The 23,529-nt window shown below is 38.2% G+C and overlaps 1 protein-coding gene across 1 annotated transcript; it reads left to right on the top strand.

The window, feature by feature from the left end:
• The first annotated feature begins 1,380 nt into the window (after positions 1-1,380).
• Positions 1,381-20,098, top strand: LOC139122000 (uncharacterized). The gene is made up of 6 exons (XM_070687342.1): positions 1,381-1,506; positions 12,584-12,659; positions 14,111-14,749; positions 15,812-16,450; positions 17,518-18,156; positions 19,748-20,098. The coding sequence occupies exons 2-6, from the start codon at positions 12,605-12,607 to the stop codon at positions 19,780-19,782; spliced, it is 2,007 nt and encodes a 668-aa protein (XP_070543443.1). The 5' UTR covers positions 1,381-1,506; positions 12,584-12,604; the 3' UTR covers positions 19,783-20,098.
• Positions 20,099-23,529: the final 3,431 nt, after the last annotated feature.

The following is a 23,529-nucleotide window of genomic DNA, read 5'->3' as shown; positions in this document are numbered from 1 at the left end:
CCAACCCATTCGATAACAGCTTTCGAGATGCTGCACATTAGCCAAAAAAATCTAGAATAAGCTTACTGTCAGGTCTGCCCTTTTCTCTCAAAATTTTTCAAATCTAATAAAGTTATTGACTCCGTGGGTATAGTAAGATAACATGATGTACGTATAATTTTAAGAGAGCTTTGTACACCACAGCACGGAATCATTATGTGTCGACCGTTTTTGGTTTTTATGTTAAAATTTTAAGTAATTCGGTACTTTTTAAGAACATCATTCAAATTGACCGCAGTTCATTTTATCGTATAACATGCCATTCATGAAGAAAATTGATGGCTTGGAAGTTTAGAAAATTGCTCTTCTCTTCTTGACTGTCTATTTTCCATTTTGTCATGTTGTATATTATTCAGTTCTAGTTATTTTTTTAATCGTAAATATGTGTTGCCGTCCCCAAAAGCATACAAACTCAAACCAGATGCTATGGTAAATGAATTTAATAATAAGGATTCGAGTCATTACATATGTGTAGGCTGTTAATCCTTTTATCATGGACTATACAGTGAAAAAAGACTAACCGTAAAACCGTGAAAGGAATTTGGCATACACAGCGTCATGTTTAACTCTGTTGGCCATTGGCAAGTCATTCCTTGCGAAACTGCCCGCTGATACTTTTCCTACAAATTTGTATGCCGTATCAATCCGCGAGAGCGACCCGCGTCCAAACAGTGTCCTTAGATATTGGGGTCGGCGTCTGATCAAAAATGTAATATCTGTGGCACTTATCAAGGTATGTCGTCAATTTGTGTCTGACGTCAGACAGATAAGAATGACACTGAGCCATCAAATGTGGAAAGATACCTGTCCATGCAATCCAAAAGAAATGAACAAGATTCTCACAAAATATTATTTCATCTGCGTCTAGACTGCCTTTACTCGATAGCTAGGTCGTTCATTTCAGGCGGCATATTCTTATAGCCTTTCTAGCAAACTCCTCGGCCCAGCCTCACTCGGGGGGGGGGGTCATAAAACCTGACATATTTATGTGATCCATGTGTGAGAACTTTTCTGAACTAGTTTCACATTCACATTTTCTGGAACATATATACATGTATGTTATGAGATTCGCCAATGTGCGTCTCCGTCTATGTCTCTGTATATCTCTGTGTGTCTCTGACTCTCTCTCTCTCTCTCTCTCTCTCTCTCTCTCTCTCTCTCTCTCTCTCTCTCTCTCTCTCTCTCTCTCTCTCTCTCTCTCTCTCTTTGTTTTTAAAATTTTCAACATTCCACACTTAGAGCATTCATAATAGCCTCACATGAAAAAGCCTTGTGCCAAAAATAAAATACAATCATACGAGCTGTAATACATAAAAATAGAAAGTGTTTAAGACTCGTCTGGGCACCATTTATTTCACTGAAGCTGATCACGTATGGCCAGTTGAAAGAATATAAATACAAAAGCCGTAATAGGCATTTGCTTTAATTTGGGCTCGACGTTAGCGTTTGAAACAGATTATCTAGAAGGTAGGGAAACAATATTGTACTCTTCATTATCTCTTTCCTATATTTTCTTGTTTCGTCATCATCTGGATGTTTTTAAATCGATGTAGCGTTATTAGGCTCGGTAGAGCAGACGCTCATTATAAATACCAGGGAAACTTTTCAAATTGAAAAGGAAAGCATTTTCACTTGTGAAAGATGTAACCTGTCAATGTTTGACTCAGTATATCAGCAATAGTTTTCTTCATTCAGTTTTTGCATAGTGGGTTATAGAAGTCTAAATTCAAAGAATTGGGTATGCTGTGTTTATAAAACCGAGAATTCAGACAGAGTTGTACCAATCAAAATTCATTATTATTATTCAGAAAGCGTTAGGTATAGGTCCAATTGCTTTATACGTTGAATTTCTTGTATATTTGTAAGAGACAATATTCGTTTTTTTTAAATTCTGTGACCATTCTGAATGTTTTTCTTGTTAATACAAATGATCTTGAATCTAAGTCGGAATTCAATTTTCAATATCAACAAATGTAAATGTTATAATAGTGCGTTTGCTATAGTGTGCATTTCAGCCTTCCACAAGGAATGCAAGAATAAGTACTTTCATCAAAATAATGAAAATATAATCAAAAGTTTCTGCAATCGACCCTTCTCAGATGCAAACATTTCAATTCACTCTACTAGAGGTGTATCGAAAAAATACAATTTCGACGGGAGCATGAGTGGTGTTCTGCAATATTCCTTCTGATGCGGTTTAAGAAACATCCCCTTCCTCTTGTTAACTTGTGTTCCCCTTTCTATACCGGTAAAAATGCCTGGATAGCCATACTTGACGAAAACTCGAGTCCCCATCGGGCTTTACAAAGCATTGACTCCATCACCAGTCCTCTCCCAATGAAACTCGTTGTCCACTACGTTCTTTAATAACAAATGTACGCCGAACAAATGGACGAAATTTCCGCGCATGCCGATAATAAAAATACATCCCTTCGCCGTTGCCTCTCTATCCTACGCCCGCTGACGCAAGATAAAACCCAAACAACTGTTGACCAATCGGTAGAACACTTGCAAGTACTATTTCTGTTGGTTTTCCGTTAATCTTAAATTTCAACATTTTCGAATCGACAGGGATGATATTTCACTCTTTTATGCCATAAAACGATCATATAGTGTATTCGTATTCTGTTCTGATGTATTTTTTCGCAACATCCTACCCAAACTTAATTAGAATAGTAGCGACTTCGTATATAGAATGAGCTGACCAAAACCGTCTGGTTTATCTGATTTAACCACGGGCACTCTGTTGTTCTGAATTGATAGTCTGAATAAACTAAGCAGCTTATATGTAAATACGAACTTTGATGATAACTGTGTAAGAAATTTATAACAGAATGCCGCTCAGATTGAAATGCCGACTTAGCTACAAAACCAGATCAAGGTCGGACGTGTCTACGTGAACGTCACAAGCGACCACATCGACCGCATTCTTTCGATGTTAAACGCCGCGGCGGAACGAGGCACGCATATATACGCGTACTATCACAGGGTACTCAGTAGCCATCAATGTCAATAAAGAAATATGAAAATATTATTATTAATAAAGAAATATTAAAAAATATGAAATTATTATTATTAATAATAAAAAAATATGAAAATATGAAATTGATATCATCGTCATCATCATCAACATCATCATTCAGCATCATTGGCAGTGTTGAATTCTTCCCAAAGTTCGCATGCCTCAACTAAAGTACTCTTCCTTATAATAACTTATTATAAGAAGAGTACTTTAGTTGAGGCGGGCGAATGATGATGTTGATGAAGATGACAATGATTACAATTTCATATTTTATATTTTTTATTATTAATAGCGAGCGCAGCGAGAGCGGCGAAGGCCGAAGGCCGCTCGCGAAGCGAGCATTAAGACTAACGCGTGTACAAGAAATTTAGAATGGAATCTCTATATACCTACGAGTTTGAAAAGAGAGCACCAATCCATGGAGGCGGCCATTTTGAATACTTTTACACGGATTGCGTGAAATTAAAGATATCATCTACCACAAAAACTACTCGACAATGTGTATTGCCTACAAAAGAATCTCTCTGTTCTAAAGAAAGTGTGAAATTTGTTTCAAAATGCCTATTTTCGATCACTTTTGAAGGCCCGGATCGGTCATCACTAGGCGCCGCCATTTTGAAACAAGCCTACTCTCGCGAGAACGAACGGTCAACTCACGCGAGAATTAAAAATAGTGTGGAGAGCTAGCTACCGACGGGAATATCAAGTACGTGTTTTACATCAGACTGCCTCTGTTCTCGCCCCTGTTTAATATAATAAACTGATCGGAATCATATAATTTACCAGTTTAAAATAATTTTCCGAGTTAAATTGCTATAAATGTTATTCTAGAAAACAATTGACAACAATTCAACCTCAACGAGTCAATGGCTAAGTTATGCATCATGCAGCAAACACAGAAATTAGCATGCTATTGCCTGAAAACATCAATGACGATATGATATGCTGCGCTCGCTCTCAGGTCAGACCTGTAACATATTAATTTCATATTTTTTAATATTTATTTATTAATAAAAATATTTTTCATATTTCTTTATTGACATTAATGGCTACTGAGTACCCTGTGCATACCCTTGTATATATATACATTTCTGAGGCCGGGAGAGCAGACGACAGTTCAGAGGCGCTCGCGTGCATAGCTGTCGTTCGATTCCAGTCACCACGCTCATGTACGCGGCAGTCATAGCAACTCACCATCGTCATCGTCATTCTCCGCCGCACTTCGAATACGCGCTTCATGATTGCGGTAAATACGCGCTGGTAAGAACTCTGCCGTGCATGCCGCGGTGTAGTCTGGCAGAGACCCTGCGATTCGCGTTCTTCCCTGTTGGAACACGCGCGCGCCCTTCAGAGACGCGACGCGAATCCCAGGGTCTGGAAGTTCTTGCAAGCGACCGGTCGGATTTCTGCCTGATCCGGGTACTTTATAGAACTCCACACATCCGTTAATCAAAACAAAAATGACAAATACCATAGCCAAATAAAATGAAAAATGAAAAATAAAACCATACCGCGTATATAGATCTACCGGCTACAAGTATATATTCTGTCGGCCCAGTTAGATAGGTGTTTCTTTTGACGTCACTACCCTTATGAATATTCATATACTTGCAAGAACCGACAGTCGCTGTGTCTGGCAGCGCGTGCTCACAGCTGCACGTAGCCTTCGAATGCAGGCCCATCGTGGGCGCGCACAACAAGGCACAGTGACTGTGGAGAGTCTAGCCGCGGTGCAGAATGACCGGTGTGAGAGAAAGAATAATCAGTTGGTGAACCAGTAGAATGCGACTGTTTGTTTTGTATTAATATTACCTCATTTTTGTTGAGACTTTTATTTTTTTTAAATCACGATGTAAGTTCTCCAGCGCCAAACGGACATCAAAATACGAAATCATGTTTACACGCTTATACACCATCATTTAAGAACAACAGAATGCCCGTGATTTAACTTTTGGCAGAGAACTTTGGAAAAGGGTAATCTATAGATGAATGCTCGAGTGTCCAAAACGACACTGCTGTATTGTGAATATATAAAATTGTCCAGTATTTTCACATTTGACAAATCAGATTGCTATGTTTTCGCCATCATGCTTCAGGTAAAATAAAGTACAAAAGTACTAGTCTAACAGACTCAACGTAGGACATGCATTCTATAAAATAATTGTTGACAAGAGAATTCTACCCAGAGCCTGACTTAAACTTCGCCTGTCGTCGACAGAATAGGACATTTCGTATATTCATTCATATTGTATTCTTAGATTCAACATTCGCATTCTGAAATAATTTTGGGCATGGAATAAAAAACTAAGTTTTACAGACAAAGGTATTCCACAGGGCGTTGTCTACATGTCCGTCCCCAGGGGTGGGTAGGTGTTTCGTTGTATCGCTAATAAAGATATATTCTACCAACCTTTGGTGTTTCGGTCTTAACTTAGCACTGCCCTTGACAATCTTGCGTATACGTTTTATCACAACATGCTGCGTCTATTATCTGATGAGTTTAAGTGCCTAATTAGCCAAAGTAATCAAGGGTAAATTACTAATCTGTGGACGCTCTCCACCAGATTATCACCGGATTAAATTTGACAAAGTCAACAACGAACGCACCAGCAAGGTACCTTGCTGGTGCGTTCGTTGTTGACTTTGTCAAATTTAATCCGGTGATAATCTGGTGAGAGCGTCCACAGATTAGTAATTTACCCTTGATTACTTGGCTAATTAGGCACTCAAACTCATCAGATAATAGACGCAGCATGTTGATAAAACGTATACGCAAGATTGTCAAGGGCAGTGCTAAGTTAAGACCGAAACACCAAAGGTTGGTAGAATATATCTTTATTAGCGATACAACGAAACACCTATCCACCCCTGGGGACGGAAATGTAGACAACGCCCTGTGACCTTGCTGGTGCGTTCGTTGTTGACTTTGTCAAATTTAATCCGGTGATAATCTGGTGAGAGCGTCCACAGATTAGTAATTTACCCTTGATTACTTTGGCTAATTAGGCACTCAAACTCATCAGATAATAGACGCAGCATGTTGATAAAACGTATACGCAAGATTGTCAAGGGCAGTGCTAAGTTAAAGAGGAAAGTCCCCTACAAAAGGGGGATTATGATAAGACTATGCAGATGTGAAAAAGCCACGCTACGGGTAAGACGCACTCGATTTGCTCCGAGATTTCCAGAAATTCGACGGGTTAACGGCGTTAATTTCCGTCCAATCTCATACATGACACCTGTGAATGTATAGCGACTGCCTATATGTCGAAAAAACGTTGAAAAACACTGTTATTTAATACAGAGAACGCATATTTTCACAAAGCGTGGGTCCAGAATGTCTATTTGACCTCTGTTCTAAATGTTAATGTATGCTGCCAATCATGATTACTCAAATTCAAATTGCGGCCTGGGCGATCTTGATCCTTGCGGAGCACAACTAACAAAGCGTACTGACTTATCACTAAAATCACCGTTATGTACCTAAACATACGCATACACAGCCACATACAATGTACACGATAAGACACATGTAATGAACAAGCAAGAAGCGGCATTTTCTTTTTGGAGTGATTGGTGGTCTTGAAAAAAACGTTTTGTATGTGTTCCTGTAAAAAGTTATGAACATTGAGAGTCTTCACACGTCGTTTTGAAGGCAATCAAAATTTCATTTCTTCCTTCAGGCATCGAAACTGAATCTTTTCACTCACATTTTGAGGAAGTACCTTTGGCATTGTGACAAGTTTGGTCATTGTTTATATCAGTTGATTCAATTCAGTTGAGCTGAGTGGAATGGAAATTTCAGTGTTACCACTGTTACTGGCTACGTCAACATTGCGTTGTAGATCGATCATCCATACTCGAGTACTCATCGACGACGACCACGGCCCTGCACAGCTGTCCTGGGGAGTCATCAGCGTCATTTATTCTTTACCAATGTATTTCAAAATACTGGCTGACCATTGTCACAGATTACTGGTAGTTTCCTTTTGTTGAAGTTTCTGGCTTACATATCGTGAACAGCAAGCAGCGTATATAGTATTCAAATATGCAGGCTCATCTATGGAACTACGGACAACTTTTCCACTACGTCTCAGTCACATGTTATTTGCATATTACGAACGGTCGTCGATGTTTTCCGAGGTTACCTATCCGAGGTAACCGGATATGCAACCTGCGCTTCTCGTCTTCGGGTCATGCTGTTGCATACCAAACTCTAAACTGGGGATCGTAACGTTTTAAATCAGTTTTACTCAAAATTTCTTCACCCTTTTCTGTGATTTGTTCGAAATACCAAAATTACACTGAAAATAAGCTTACGAATGAGTGAAGATTTGTTTTTCAAAGTCACAAGTTTTTTTTCAGTTGCAAGCTGCGTGTACCCGGCCGCGCGACGTCTTTTACCAGTGACCGGCTATTATCTACATCACTGCCAACCAAAAAAACCATAAAGCTACAAACAGTAGAAGGTTCTAACTTACGATTGCTTACGATCACAATCTGCTGCCGTCCTTAGAGACTATTTTTTACATCCATGGCTAGACTTTCCCCTTATTGTTTATATGTCTAGTTTGCGCGCTTGTACCGAGCACGAGATGTTCAGGGCTAGATTTGAACTCAATACAGTGCCCGAGGAAATTCTCTCCTGAACTAAGTCAAGACCTTCGTTTTCTATCTTCCTTCCGAAGCTCGTAATAATATGTCCATTTCAACTACTGGCTTCAATCACAGCGCCTTCACATTCAAATCACCCGCTGCTGTTGTGAGAAAGTATCCGTTCCATGTTGAAAGCCGGGGTTGAAACCAGGGGGTTGAAAACCGGGTCCCGTTTGAAATCGCAACGGAATATGCACACATCTACTTAGACGCAAAAAAGTTAGCAGAAATTCAGAGATGTATTGAAAGCCATACATCGTTGCTGTTTATTGAGTAAATTGTATGATGGAAATTCGTCTCCGAACTCGGCGATACATGAGCGGCCCATTCTGTTTCATAACTTCCTAAAGTATACATGTATTTCTATTGCATACCACAGCGGTCATCGCATCGCTGTCTATCGAACCACAAAACGACTGTGATTTGAATTCAGTAAATTTTGATTGGATTCGAACTCAAAACACACGGCATACAGTCACCTTAGTAGAGAAGAAATCACAGTCAAGGAAGGTCGACGTCTGTCGACCAGACCACAGCCCCTCGACCACTCCACAAACCCTAGTTATAATGTAGTCTCGAATCGTGTGAACCCTACACACTTCCGTAATATTCTGGCAGAGGTGATAATCGGTAGTTCCTGGTGTAAAAGATAGTTTTATTTTATTCTGATAAGCCAACGACTAAGCAAGTGTTTAACCATCCCGCCCAGTGTTTGCCAACAACCGACGTCACTACGACGTTGCCTATTGTGCGCCCACGGCGCTGGACTTTCCTCTTTAACAAAGGTTGGTAGAATATATCTTTATTAGCGATACAACGAAACACCTATCCACCCCTGGGGACGGACATGTAGACAACGCCCTGTGGGTATTCCTAAATTTATTGTTAATTGTTTCTTTTTGATTTTGAAAGACAATGGTTTGAGGATTCAGTGAAGAAAGCTTTAGCGAGAGTGTTATATATTAGCTACAGTATTGTTTATACTACCTTGGTAATATTTTGACTTCCCAATTCCCTGATGGGTGTGGCATGTGGGGGAACTCTTAAAATCTGGTACCACAAATCACAATAAGAGGTTCAGGACTGTCAAACTTAATGTTCTAAGTGACAAATGTCTGCCGGACCTGGAAATAAATATCGTGTTGTGAATCATTCTATCAAGCATCAACAGAGCCTTGGTTCTTGGCTTTATTGCCAAGAAACTGCGCTATCAAGAGAAAATGGCTCACATGATGAAAATACGTTTAGTATAAATGCTCGTCATGGTTCTTTGTAATCGCTTCTTCTACATCAGTCCTTTTTTTATTTTTTCAAGTGCAGCAAACATGTATGGCCGCCATACAATCATTTATTCTAATTTTGTTCAGTTCAGAGTACAGCATCAGGCTTTTTGATAGGACATTTGTTAGGCGGAAAAATATTCATTACATGCGCAAACAACGTGGTGCAAAGGCCTCGTGTGGGCGGATAAAAAATTTGAAATATAATGAATTTCGATGCCCTGTTCAACATGAGAAAGACAATTACTGAAATAAGTTCTCTTTAAAAAAAAGCAAGTCGAAAACAGTCGATCGCTCAATGACGAAAGTATGCGATTTCTAACAATTTTTAACAATTGTATGTCCGTTGGTGAATTCAAAAATAGACAAAATTATTGTTGATTACATTTTTAGTATTGTTTCTGTTTCTCTCAGGTCGATAAGCTTACCTTAAACCATATGGACTGGAGAAAAAAATAATTGTAGCTTTTTTTATGACGTTTCGTCAAAATGTTCTTAACTATTAACTTCAATTCTTACATACGGTATTACAAGAATAAAAGTATATGCTGACATTTAAGCTGATCGCTTATATGTCGGTTCTGGTTAGGACCCCCTGTTTTGTCATCAAAAGTAAATATTTTAGATAAATAATTCAAGATACATTTCGTCATCTATGTCGCATGTGGCATTGAGAGCCAATACCTCGCTATTTAATATTTGTGTCAAAATAAATTAAAATTGGAATTGTATCGGGGAAACAAATTGCCCTTGTTGCCGAATTGTCATTTTTAAATATATTGCTACCATCAACTTTTGTAAATTTCTTTTAACGTATAGAATGCAGGCTTTGCCTTTAGCTGAAGCATCTAAAAAATACATACTGCTAATGACGAACGATTTGATATCCACGACGTTTTGACCCCTCCCTATCTCCCTATCGGAGAAATGTTAACTTAAAGTTCACTGGATTTTCGATGATGTAAGAAATTCAGCAACAACTTTGAATCTGATTGTTTGAATACACTTTTCTGTGAATATCCCACTGTAACAAAGAAGAGATAATGGCAGTCCTGACAGTTTTTTCTCAAAGCACATCAATAAAATGACATTCACGATTAGAATTCAAAATCAATATTTAAGTATTGTTAATAATAGATTTTAAATCAAGAAAACGCCGTTATACAAACCCCATTTGCCGTAAAATGCTCTGAAGCACCGTTTTTACGTTCAATGACATCTATTTCTATAAGATGACTGTCCTCGGTATATTTCAATATCTGTATTTATAACCCGCAAACTTTATGAAACAGCTGCCTAATTTTGCAGGCTGCCAGCTTTTAATAAAAACACGGTGTTTTGAAACTATTTTCTAAAATGCATCTGGACAGTGGTAAGGAGGCTACAACATAAGATCAACGTAAAATGCAACCACATGTGAACTGAATGTGCTCATGTGATTTCTAATAGGTTCATTTCATAGTTGAACGCTTCACAGAATAGTCAGGTATCTGTTAGATCATTATATGTGGTAGGTTTCATCAACTTTAGGAGTTAAATCACTAATCATAAAACTTAATTTAATGTGCAAATGAGCTGTTTGTTAAATTGACACTGCTCAATTCTTCATGGGACGCTTAGATATCTATCAGATCAAAATCTGTAGCAAGGTTTATCGAATTGAATGCCGTAATTTTTGAGTGATATGACAAATTAAAAAGTCAATTAAATATGCAAATGGACCCTTAATTAACATGACACTGCTCAGTGCATCACGGGAAAATAACATATTTATCAGATCAATATCTGTAGCAGGATTCACCAAATTTGGCGACATGATTGCAGAATTCTATCACTGGTTACAAAGTTCATTAAATATGCAAATGACCCTTCGATTAACTTCAAACGTAGCATCAAAACGTAATAATACAGATTAATTCACACCAACGGAATACCTCTATTACAGACATACAGGTGAGTTCACATGAATCCACATGAATTCCGGATTGCTTAAAACAAGCAATGGATTTTTGTCTGTATTCATCTGTATATGCACTATTCAGCCAAAATACGGGCAATAATGCATGCTAATACAATAAGTATTATAGGGTTTTCATGCAGTGACACTACTCAATGCTTCACAACACAGTCAGATATCTGTCTGATAAGTATCTGCAGCAGACTTCATCAACATTGGTTACAGTTATTTCAGAGTTATGTGACTAATCACAAATCTTCATTGAATATGTTATTAAGCAATTCTCAATATATAACAAGTACTTGACACTACTTAGTGCTTCATGTAATAATTTGATATTTATCAGGTCATTATCAGTAGCAGATTTTACCAAATTTGGTGCCATCATTTCAGCGTTATATAACTAATTACAAAGTTCATTAAATATGCAAAAGAAACCTCAATTACTTTATACAACTAAATGTTTTTCAACACAGTCAGATATTTGTCGGATCAGTATGCGCAGCAGATTTCATCAAATTTGGTTCGGTTATTTCGGAGTTATGTGACTAATTACAAAGATTCATACAATATGCATATGAGCTATTTATTAACTTGGCATTGCTCAATGCTTCTCCGTACAATAATGTATCTCTCAGATCAATGTTTGTAGCAGGTATCATCAAATTTGCTGCAGGAATTTCTAAGTTGTGCCACTAATTACAAAAGTTCCAAATCGTCAAATATACAAATGAGCCAATGATTAACATGACACTCACAGTATCATCAAAATGTTCAGAGATTGTCATATTCGAAAATTCTAATGAAATTTTGGGCAGTATTTCTTGATATATGTTGACACTATCTTGACTGTCTCCATAGGAAACATTCTGTGCAAGCCATATTAACCAAAATCTTTGTTCTTGCCAGTAGCATATGGTTCTTGTCTACCAAATCTCACTTGAATCCGTTCAGGCGTTTAGAGTTATCGTGTAAACAGTAAGAAAGACAGACGGAAAGACAAACAGACATACAGACACACATTCACACAGACAGACAGACATCGCTACAACATTAGCTCACGTGTGTGAAGACGTGACCCCATCTTGAAGATGATACAAAGATAACACTGCAATCGTTTTACTTTTAGACCATTAAATGGTAGTCCAAAAAGTATTGTAGAAGTTTTTGAGTTCTGATATATATTTACCCGACGCTAATTTTACCCTAAATATGGCTAAATCAGGCCATATTGATCCTTAAGAGCCAGAAGATGTCAGTTTATTCGGGCAAAATTCCCTTGTACCTTACCATGTCAAATGTCTTTTTGATGTCAAGATATATAATCTCTGATTTGTTGACGGATTATCAGGAACTTTATTTCACTTATGATCTATGGCATTGGAAAGCACGTCCACTATAATCTAGTCTGTCTACCTACCCCATTTCTGCCGCTGGCTGGGCGCTTATGAATCGGTGAGCGGGCAGACAGCCAGCGGTAGAAATTTGACACGGAGCCAGCCTACCGCTGATGTCATGTTTACTTTAAACAATTCTTTTTTCAAAAGAACAAGAAATGCGCTAACCATGGACCTTCTTGTTTTTATTTGCTTTATTCTCGCCAAATTTGGCTATACTCGGTGTGATCAGCTATACGCGGTGTCTATCAGGATGGAACGACTTCTTGTCCTCCAAACGATATTGTTTGCCTGTGGACTGACGGCAGGTATGGTATTATTATAATACTTGTAAGCGAACATAATTGACGCCATATTCGTGATTCCATGCAGCAAGACTCGCCAGTTGCAAACCCTTAGCGTAAAAGCCATGATCTTATCTATCTAATTACGTTCAACCTGTAATTTCATGTGGATGTATTTACTGGAAGGTGGTATGCGCATACTATTAACCGAGGACTGGTAGTCCATTTACAAGCATAGGGATTCTTTTATTCTTCTGTTAGGCGACGAATAGCGCGCTAAATAGGCCATGGCCGCTGCCCCTATGCAAATGTGAAAGAAAAGTAGCTTGTAATTAGGTATCTGGTTCACCTTTCTGTAGTAGCATAAAAGGGTAGTCACCAAACAAAATCGCAGCTTCACATAACGGCTGCAATACACTTTAAATTAGCGACGCTATGATTGGCTATCTACTGGTAGTGTGCGATAAGTTGAAACATTTATTAGGGTAATGCACTTCTGTGTGCGCGGAAGCCGTGATCTGGAAACGACTTCGTATTGGGAAAGGGAAGTCATGCCATAAATTGCAAAGCAGATTGAATTTGATGGAAGCACTATAGCGAGTACGAATGTAGACACATAATGGAAGCTGTTGATGCTGATTTATTGGATAAATTGTGTTTTTTGAGAACAAAAGCAGTCAAAAATTTGCGATACTTGTATATTGAGCCAATTCTGTTTCATGCCTTCCATCTTTGTCCACAGTAAAGGCGCGTTCACAAGCGACAGAGTGGAAATATTGATGGTTATGGTGCGTGTACGAATGTTATTTGTCACAAAAATGTGTCAATGACATCCCTGTGAACTCATTTCAGTAAAAGACCTCCTCTTTAATGCTATTTTATTCCATGTTATCGTCACAAAATAACTAGATAATGGCGGGAATGTTAGTGAGAACTTTTACAATAAAGGGCTGTTTTGAATATCTAATAGATGTCTTTGTATCAATTTTGTCAATATAATATGTTTTGTTTTGTCAAAAAATTACAAAGACGAGTAGTTCCTTGGCCTATAATGTTTATAGTGTACGTGTGATCGAACGACTTTATCTTTAATATAACTGCAACTTGAAAACTAATATCCAAATTCATACTTATATCGGCTGCTAAAAAAAATCTTTGAAAGGCAGCATAATACCTCAAAAATAAGTTTACTAAATTTACTATCAATGTATTCGGCTGGTCTCGAATTTATCCGCATCAACACACAACAATCCGACACCGTTAGTAATAGAAAACTAACGTGTGCGATAAGGGAGCAAAAATTCCCTCTTGCTTGAAGCACGAACTTTGTAGCGAACTTAGAAATATATTAAATTCAGTTGATAAGTCATCTTGATGTGATGGGAATCCGCCAAAAATAATAAATTTTAAAACGGTAGCCAAATTCTACGTCTTGAAAACGCACTCTGACGTCCAATTCTTTACACGCCTTGCAGGACTGCCATCGCCTAAGGCATTCTGGCCACTCGATGGCGGCGATCAGCTTACTGACACATCTGGTAATGGTAATCATGGAGTCAACGGTGGCGGCGCTGTTCTCGTTGCTGATGCAGATGGCACAAAAGCCGGTGCGTACGAATTTACCAGCGTAGGAGACTCCTACATCGAATTCCCAAACAATGGTGCATACGACACAAAAGACTCCATACATATGCTGGCGTATGTCTACCCTCAAGGAACTTTTGGTCCCATTTTCAACTTTAAAGAAGATGCTTGGGGAGTCCACATGTGGAGTGGTGACACAAGCCACTTCGTACGCTTCACTAACCGTGACACCCTAGCTTTCACAGACGCACTGTGGGAAGACAATGTATTGGAGCTGAACCAGTGGTACTTTATCAGCGCCAGTTATAACCACAACACCGGAGAGGCCAAGCTGTGGATCCTGGACAGTGAGATTCAATCAATCAACATCGGACAGATTGAGCTGGCCACCAACTATGAAGCCAGAATGGGAGTCCGCACAGGCGATAGTAGATATCTGAGTGCCAGAGTGTCATGTATGCAGGTCTATGACCGAGAGTTGACACCGGAGGAAATACTGGAAGCTGAGAGCAAGTGCAAAATAGGGACAGGTGAGGAATTCAAATGTATTCTTTCTAATAAAGGATAACATACTACTTTTTACAGGATGTGAGATTTGAAGTTGGCTGTTGAATGGTTTTTCAAAATGTAAACTGCAGTATTTTATTGGATGAGTGTATCATAAAGTATAATAAGAATTTCATTTTGTCAGAAGCATTTTCCGAGACAATTTCAATACGATATTGAATCCGAATTTCTGAGCAGTTTGTATTACTTAACTCATATCAACAGACTGAAAGTCGATCAAAAGTTCGCAGGTATTGGCAACATGGAAGTATTGTAGTTACTTTAAAGCTTGTCTGCCAATCCAAATAAGAAGGGATTTCGAAATTGCTTTCTGAAGATGATCTTTACAAATATAGCTCCTGTGTAAGAGGTTTATAACAAATTTCATTTGCCCAAATTGTACTTAATTTGTATTATAAGATTTCGCCATATATTCAGTGAATGCTATCATGAATAACAACTACTCTACATCTTGTCACGCATGATGTGAGGAAGACAATTTTGCTGAAAGAAAAAAAGATAAGTCGTTCCAAATAACGACATTGATGTAGTTTCGCTCTCCCAGACAAATATTCGGACTCAAATATGGCCCTCCATTTGTGTTGGCTAATTTTGAAGCTCATGAAAAATAAAGTTGCAAACGTTTTATTTCTGTGAAAATCGAAAATTTGATACTTCTCAATTCCGAAAACTCAAGGATGGCGGCCATTTAATTTCAAACATTAGTAAATGTTAAGTACTTTGTTTCTCTGGAACCGAATTTGCAAATTCTATTAGGTGACAATTGTTTACCGACAGATGAATCAATGTCGTTTTAGTAGTACATCAAATAAATATAATTGTCTTCAAATACAACTTGTGCGATCGTCTCAACCACTCACGAATTGCATATCACATTTAAGTGAACTATAGAATTTTACCGTTTACTAGAATTAAAATAGTTTGTTTCGATCTTTTTCAATACTCCTTACGTTGTTTGTTATACAAAGACAAGACAGGAAGGACAATAACTTATTTGCATCGACTACTTTTGGATAATATTTCAGGACTTCCACCTGCTGTGGCATTCTGGCCACTCGACAGTGACGAAGAACTGCAAGACACATCTGGTAATGGTAATCATGGAGTCAACGGTGGCGGCGCTGTTCTCGTTGCTGATGCAGATGGCACAAAAGCCGGTGCGTACGAATTTACCAGCGTAGGAGACTCCTACATCGAATTCCCAAACAATGGTGCATACGACACAAAAGACTCCATACATATGCTGGCGTATGTCTACCCTCAAGGAACTTTTGGTCCCATTTTCAACTTTAAAGAAGATGCTTGGGGAGTCCACATGTGGAGTGGTGACACAAGCCACTTCGTACGCTTCACTAACCGTGACACCCTAGCTTTCACAGACGCACTGTGGGAAGACAATGTATTGGAGCTGAACCAGTGGTACTTTATCAGCGCCAGTTATAACCACAACACCGGAGAGGCCAAGCTGTGGATCCTGGACAGTGAGATTCAATCAATCAACATCGGACAGATTGAGCTGGCCACCAACTATGAAGCCAGAATGGGAGTCCGCACGGGCGATAGCAGATATCTGAGTGCCAGAGTGTCATGTATGCAGGTCTATGACCGAGAGTTGACACCGGAGGAAATACTGGAAGCTGAGAGCAAGTGCAAAATAGGGACAGGTGAGGAAGTCAATTCTATTCTTTCTTATAAAGGATAAAGTCTTACTTTTTACAGAATGTGAGATTGGAAGTTGACTGTTAAATGATTTTCAAAATGGAAACTGAAGTATTTTATTGGATGAGTGTATCATAAAGTATAATAAGAATTTCATTTTGTCAGAAGCATTTTCCGAGACAATTTCAATACGATATTGAATCCGAATTTCTGAGCAGTTTGTATTACTTAACTCATATCAACAGACTGAAAGTCGATCAAAAGTTCGCAGGTATTGGCAACATGGAAGTATTGTAGTTACTTTAAAGCTTGTCTGCCAATCCAAATAAGAAGGGATTTCGAAATTGCTTTCTGAAGATGATCTTTACAAACATAGCTTCTGTGTCAGAGGTTTATAACAAATTTCATTTGCCCAAATTGTACTTAATTTGTATTATAAGTTTTCGCCATATACCAGTATTCAGTGAATGCTACCATGAATAACAACTACTTTACATCTGTTCACGCGTTATGTGAGGATGAAAACTTTTCTGAAAGAAAAGAAGATAAGTCGTTCCCGATAACGACATTGATGTAGTACCGGCCTCGCAGACAAATATTTGGACTCAAATGTGGCCAACCATTTGTGTTGGTTAATTTTGAAGCTCGTGAAAAGTAAAGTTGAAAACGTTTTATTTCTCTGAAAATCGTAAATTTGATTTTTCTAAATTCAGAAAACTCAAGGATGGCGGCTATTTAATTTCAAATATCAGTAACTGTTAAGTACTTTGTATCTCTGGGACCAAATTTGCAAATTCAATAAGGTGACAATTGTTTACCGACAGATGAATTAATTCCGTTTTAGTAGTACACCGAATGAATAGGATTGTCTTCATAAACAACTTATGCGATCGTCTCAGCCACTCACGAATCGCATATCACATTGAAGTGAACTATAGAATTCTAACGTTTACTAGAATTAAAATATTTTGTTTCGATCTTTTTCAATACTCCTTAAGTTATTTGTTGTACAAAGACAAGACAGGAAGGACAACATCTTATTTGCATCGACTACTTTTGGATAATATTTCAGGACTTCCAGCTCCAGTGGCATTCTGGCCTCTCGACAGTGACGAAGAACTGCAAGACACATCTGGTAATGGTAACCATGGATTCAACGGTGGCGGCGCTGTTCTCGTTGCTGATGCAAATGGCACGAAAGCCGGTGCGTACGAATTTACCAGTGTAGGAGACTCCTACATCGAATTCCCAAACAATGGTGCATACGACACAAGAAACTCCATACATATGCTGGCGTATGTTTACCCTCAAGGAACATTTGGTCCCATTTTCAACTTTAAAGAAGATGATTGGGGAGTCCACATGTGGAGTGGTGACACAAGCCACTTCGTACGCTTCACTCACCGTGACACCCTAGCTTTCACAGACGCACTGTGGGAAGAAAATGTATTGGAGCTGAACCAGTGGTACTTTATCAGCGCCAGTTATAACCACAACACCGGAGAGGCCAAGCTGTGGATCCTGGACAGTGAGATTCAATCAATCAACATCGGACAGATTGAGCTGGCCACCAACTATGAAGCCAGAATGGGAGTCCGCACAGGCGATAGTAGATATCTGAGTGCCAGAGTGTCATGTATGCAGGTCTATGACCGAGAGTTGACACCGGAGGAGATACTGGAAGCTGAGAGCAAGTGTAAAATAGGGACAGGTGAGGAATTCATATGTATATTTGGTCTTAAGGTTCCAAGACAAGAAATTGACCATTTTAAACCAACAATTCTCTAGTATTTAAGAAGCTCAGAACCCCCGTAAATTGTATATTTTCGGAAAGCCTAGATATAGGGGAACAGTTTTGTTACCATAGTGTCACCATTGTTTACATAACTATCACGTGACAGGTAATTTGCATAACCTTTCAAAAATCGGTTTTCCCTATGTTTTGTTTCAATGCTTTGAGATATGTGGCTGAAATTTGTGTGAGTGCAAGCTGTCCCAAGGGTCTTCAAAAGTGTGTCTCAGAATTTTTTTAAACCTTCTACAACAGTTTTTATGCCAGAAAAACTTCCAGAGCAGTGAATTTAAGCGTAGTTGATTTCTTTAAAATTGTGCTCCAAAAAAACTAAGCAAGATATAAAAAATCTGAGACACACTTTGAAAGAGCGTTGTAACAGCTTGCATTCCAGCAAGTTTGAGTCAGATATTTTGAAGTATTGAGACAAAACATAGGGAAAACCGATTTTTGAAAGGTTATGCAAATTACCGTCTCACGTGATAGTTATGTAAACAATGGAGACACTGTGGTTACCAAAATGTTCCCGTATATCTACGCTTTCAGAAAATGTATACTTTACAGGGGTTCTGAGCTTATTAACCGTTAGAGAATCGTTAGATTAAAAAGGTCAAATTTCTTGTCTTGGAACCTTAAAGGATGAAGTATTATATTTTTCGAGGTTTTAAGTTTTGATTGCGGCAGTATAACGCCGGCATTTCAAAACGTACAGTCAACATTTGATCGGATTAGTATACAATGCATAATTAATAATTGTATATGAAGTCATGCCCAGCCATATAAATTTTGTTCTTCAAAAGCTTTGGGTGGAAAATTGCAAAGTAATGTTTCATTGTGATGCAAAATGCACACACTGACACGGAAGTAATTTAGATGCTGCACTTGCTAATTGACTTTATATCACATTTCCGTGAATGACATTCAGGCAAACTATAGGTTCTTACAGTCTCTTCATAGAATCTAAAAGAGCAATCTTGCAAAGTGTTTTAATAACAAGCACAGATATATTGGTGTGATTAGTTTTATGAACATTCCTGGTATTTCTAACTACCTCCATTACATCTATCCAGATGATTAGAAATAAAAGAAACATCGGAAAGTGTGAGCTCAGTGTCGTACCTTTATCTGCTTTTTGAAAATTAATCAATTCAAGGGTCATCATGTAGATTTTTGCATTAGAGAAACAAATAATCCAAACTTTACTTATACTTTATATTCAAAATGATCACTAACCCTGTATAATTTATGAAGAAAATGAAATATATTTTTTCACAAAAGCTAGACGATGGAAACATTTCTTCTTTTACTCCACAAAATACAAACTGAATTCACCAAAGCAGCATACCGGCAAAGTTTTGTATAAGTTTGAGAATTTGAATATTGTAAATGTATTAAATTTAACAAAATGTGTTTGAAATGATATGAACAGCTGTGGTAGCAGGACTATTTGACACCAGGCCGCTATGTGTTGTTTCAACTATCTAATGAGGTGTTGCTGTTTCATTTACAGAAAGTGTCAATGACTGGCCGTTAGGTCAGTGTTAAGCTGGTCGACAAAACGGAATTATTGACCATTTGTGAAATTGAAGCTCTTGCAGCTCCATAACTCGCCGACGGATTCTTACCCATGTCATCATGTCAATCACGTCTGTTGAACGTTATCATAATGACTAAACAAATTATTGTAGCACAGAACGTCTTTTTAATTGTACTTTTGGTTGAAGTTTTTTTTTCTTCTAATACGCATGGGGTGTTAGGGATGCAACAGAGAAATAAAAATGTTCCAAGCATTAAACACAAAAGCGCTGTTTTCAATAGGTGTCAATAATAAAACTCAATAACGTACGTTTCGTTTACTTTATATGTCTGTTTTTACCTTGCTATTTCTTTATTTGTTTCTATGTTTTTGTCTGTCTGTCTATCAACATACCTAATTACTTATGTATCCATCTATCTATCAGTCAATGCAAGGCTTTACAAGTAAAAATGGAGTTTTCTGCTGACATTTACTGAGACTCAGTGGGAATTTTTGCTCTGGTAATGAGAATGCACAAAAGTAAAGCCAAAAAAAAAAATAATTTGTTTCTCATCCTAGGCATCTTGCAAAAATGATGCGGTGACGCGGTTTTTTTTTTTCTGCTACTTTTTTTTTATTCAACCATCAACAACAACGCGCTTACAACATGAGAACATTGGAATGCATGCAGAGATAAATGCACAGCAAATTTTTAGCATATCAACAGTGCTGCTTTTTGACTATTAGTGCAGAATGCAGTTTTGATAGCTTTCAATGACATAGTGTACAGTTCTGAATGGAATGTTACAGCACTGTGTGATGTTCAATGTTCTGTCTAGTTCAGTTTTGTATATCATAAAATATTTGTGTTGCTTTGGTATGATCTGAACGGTTTAATTTGTTCTTAGTTTTTTTTTTTTCATTTTTTTTCGTTCCCTCTTGAGATGCAAAAAAAAAAAGGTTGGCGCGGCGGGTCTACATTGACGCGCGCGGGGATGAGAAACAAACTATTTTTTTTTTTTGGCCTAAAGCCAGTTTCATGTCCGTTTGGTTTTTGTTAAAAAACAGTTAACACCAACAAACTGCTGCATCATGACCTCACACTCTTCAGCCTCATCCTAAATGTCACTTTCACTGTTATCACAGTAACCATCAAGTTTAAGGGCAGCTGTTGCTCCTTCAAGTTCGATACGAAGAGCTTGTAATTGTGTTTGCATGGAACTGAGTTTTATGTACTGCATCCTGATCGTCAGCAGCTGCTCTTGGCACATTTAGCATATCCATAGCATGTCCTTCTCCATGTGACAACAAATGGCCCTACGGTTGACACTCCTCAATGTCGAGTTCTTATTAAAGAGGCAGTGAAGAAATGGAAAGAGGTAAAAGAGAAGTAGTAAGCTTTCAAATAATTTTCACAGTGCGAATGGAGTATTCGAAATCTGAAAGCAGCAAATTTATATTATCTTCATTACTGCTATTAGTATATGACAAAACATGATCTTCTCATGGTTAGTCCTATCAAGTTTAACAACACGTCAACAATTTTCGGATTATAAGACAACTTAATGATATGATACACACAGAACAATTGCTGAATACGGACTGTACTGTCAATAGAGAACGGCTCTATGCCAGTTTATGGGCCGACCACACCATCTGTTACTGTGATTGTAAACACTGAATGTGAACATGGTTACTCCATCCCATACTGTTATTGTGTTCATAGAACATGCGTATATATACACGTTGTTAGGAAATGAAACTACTAGTCTGATATTAATGTTCTATCTATCTATCTATCTATCTATCTATCTATCTATCTATCTATCTATCTATCTATCTATCTATCTATCTATCTATCTATCTATCTATCTATCTATCTGTCTGTCTGTCTGTCTGTCTGTCTGTCTGTCTGTCTGTCTGTCTGTCTGTCTGTCTGTCTGTCTATTAAGCAAATTAGCTTTGTCTTCTCTTATCACCAATCGCCTGTCTCTCTTTCTTTCTTTTCTAGTTACAAGACAAATTTTCGCTTGCAGTAAATTTTATGACACATTTAGTAAATTATCTCTGTTTGAGAGTTGTGATGGACTCAAAGACGACGAAAAAAGTGTTGTTTAATTTGGCTAAAAAATCCAGCGCTCTCTCTCTCTCGCTCTCTCTCTCTGTCACTCCCTGTCTCTGTCTCTGTCTGTCTGTCTGTTTGTCTGTCTGTCTGTTTGTCTGTCTGTCTGTCTGTCTGTCTGTCTGTCTGTCTGTCTGTCTGTCTGTCTGTCTGTCTGTCTCTTTCCTTGGCTTTCTTGTTGGTGCTACTCTGCGTGACCTTTTTGCCCTTGGCAACGTTTGACACCTTCACAGAAAACTCACAAATTCGATGGATAGACACATTAAACACAAGTATTCTACATGTCAACAACATAATCTCCACTGAACGGGGTAAACGCTGAAACATTTTTATTTTTCAGAATGATACATTCATTATTCTTAGTTAATAAAACTTTGTAACTCATTGTGACAAGAAAGAGGAGAGAAATTATAGATATAAGTAAAACGTCTTATTATCTTGATAGTAACTAGGATATGATTAAAGCTATAATATGAACTGGCCGGCATCACCACCTGTGTGACGTACATAAGATAAGAAATCCGAATTACCCCTGTTCTGCGTCATCAACCGGATTTTGTTCCTGTACTTGGCGGTGACGCTTTCGTGCACAGACCGATCGCTCGCCATCGATACTATGCTCCCATGACATTTTTACGAAGAGGTAATTCGATAAATTCAGACATGGAAACATGGAAAGAGTGTCCAACGAAATTTGGAGTCGTTAAAGCTTTTGTAGCTATCCCAAAGAAGTAATAGGAACTGAAATACACCAGAACTTTTGAAGATAACCTTCACAGCTGATAGCATGACATATAAAATGCAGCCCTACTATGCCCTAGAGATGAATGAAGATACAGTCCTTCTATGACCCAAAGACTAAGCAAAATCATCTTGACGGGTGCTAATGATTGGATGTTCCAAATGGAGAAAAGCACAGCCCCATAGCGTTCCCTATACAATTTGTAGAGGCTGCCAAAGTCTGAATATCAATATCTATTCAGAAACCGCGAAGAATGTTATAATCACAGTGTTGACAGTTCCTATAGGGAGAATAAACTCGCCATGCATGTGCAAGGAAGAAGTGTGAAGACCAAGAATGTGAAAGGGAGGATGGACTGTATATTGCACACTACAAGAGGTCTGAAGCAGAGGCTTCTTCAACATTTCATTTTCAACGTTTCAGAAAAATCGTCTCCGCTTTGGGATCCCAAATGAAAAGGAAAAGACCATCGTAGACAGAGAACTCATCTAGCTAAGCATCTAGCTAAGCAGAAAGACAAAGGCATTCCAAAATGGGGCTCATATAATCACATATTTGTATCAGTCGATTATGTTTCAACTTATCATTCTTACCAGACAAGGTGTATCGCTGCTAATGACATGAATTATATGTCCTATAAAAATATTTATTGCGTGGATTGAGCACCAAAATCTCTATACTCTTTTGATACGGGTCTACTGGGGAGGGCCACACCTGACCGCTATTTGAATTGGACATGTCACTCAGAAGATTACTAAATATCTTAAATTCATTCCGACCGCCGTTTTTAGGCAGTGTAAATTCTGGGAGAAAAACAATTAGAAGCCTTAAGTGAAAGTATGATGAAAACTCACATTTCTGTACAGGTTCCGAAAGAGCTCACAAAAGCCCTGGTATAGGAACAGAATTATC

This window comes from Ptychodera flava, chromosome 2, assembly GCF_041260155.1.
Source record: "Ptychodera flava strain L36383 chromosome 2, AS_Pfla_20210202, whole genome shotgun sequence".
Classification (NCBI taxonomy): domain Eukaryota; kingdom Metazoa; phylum Hemichordata; class Enteropneusta; family Ptychoderidae; genus Ptychodera; species Ptychodera flava.
Note: the sequence above shows the minus strand (reverse complement) of the source record. Positions and strands in the feature narration are given on the sequence as shown.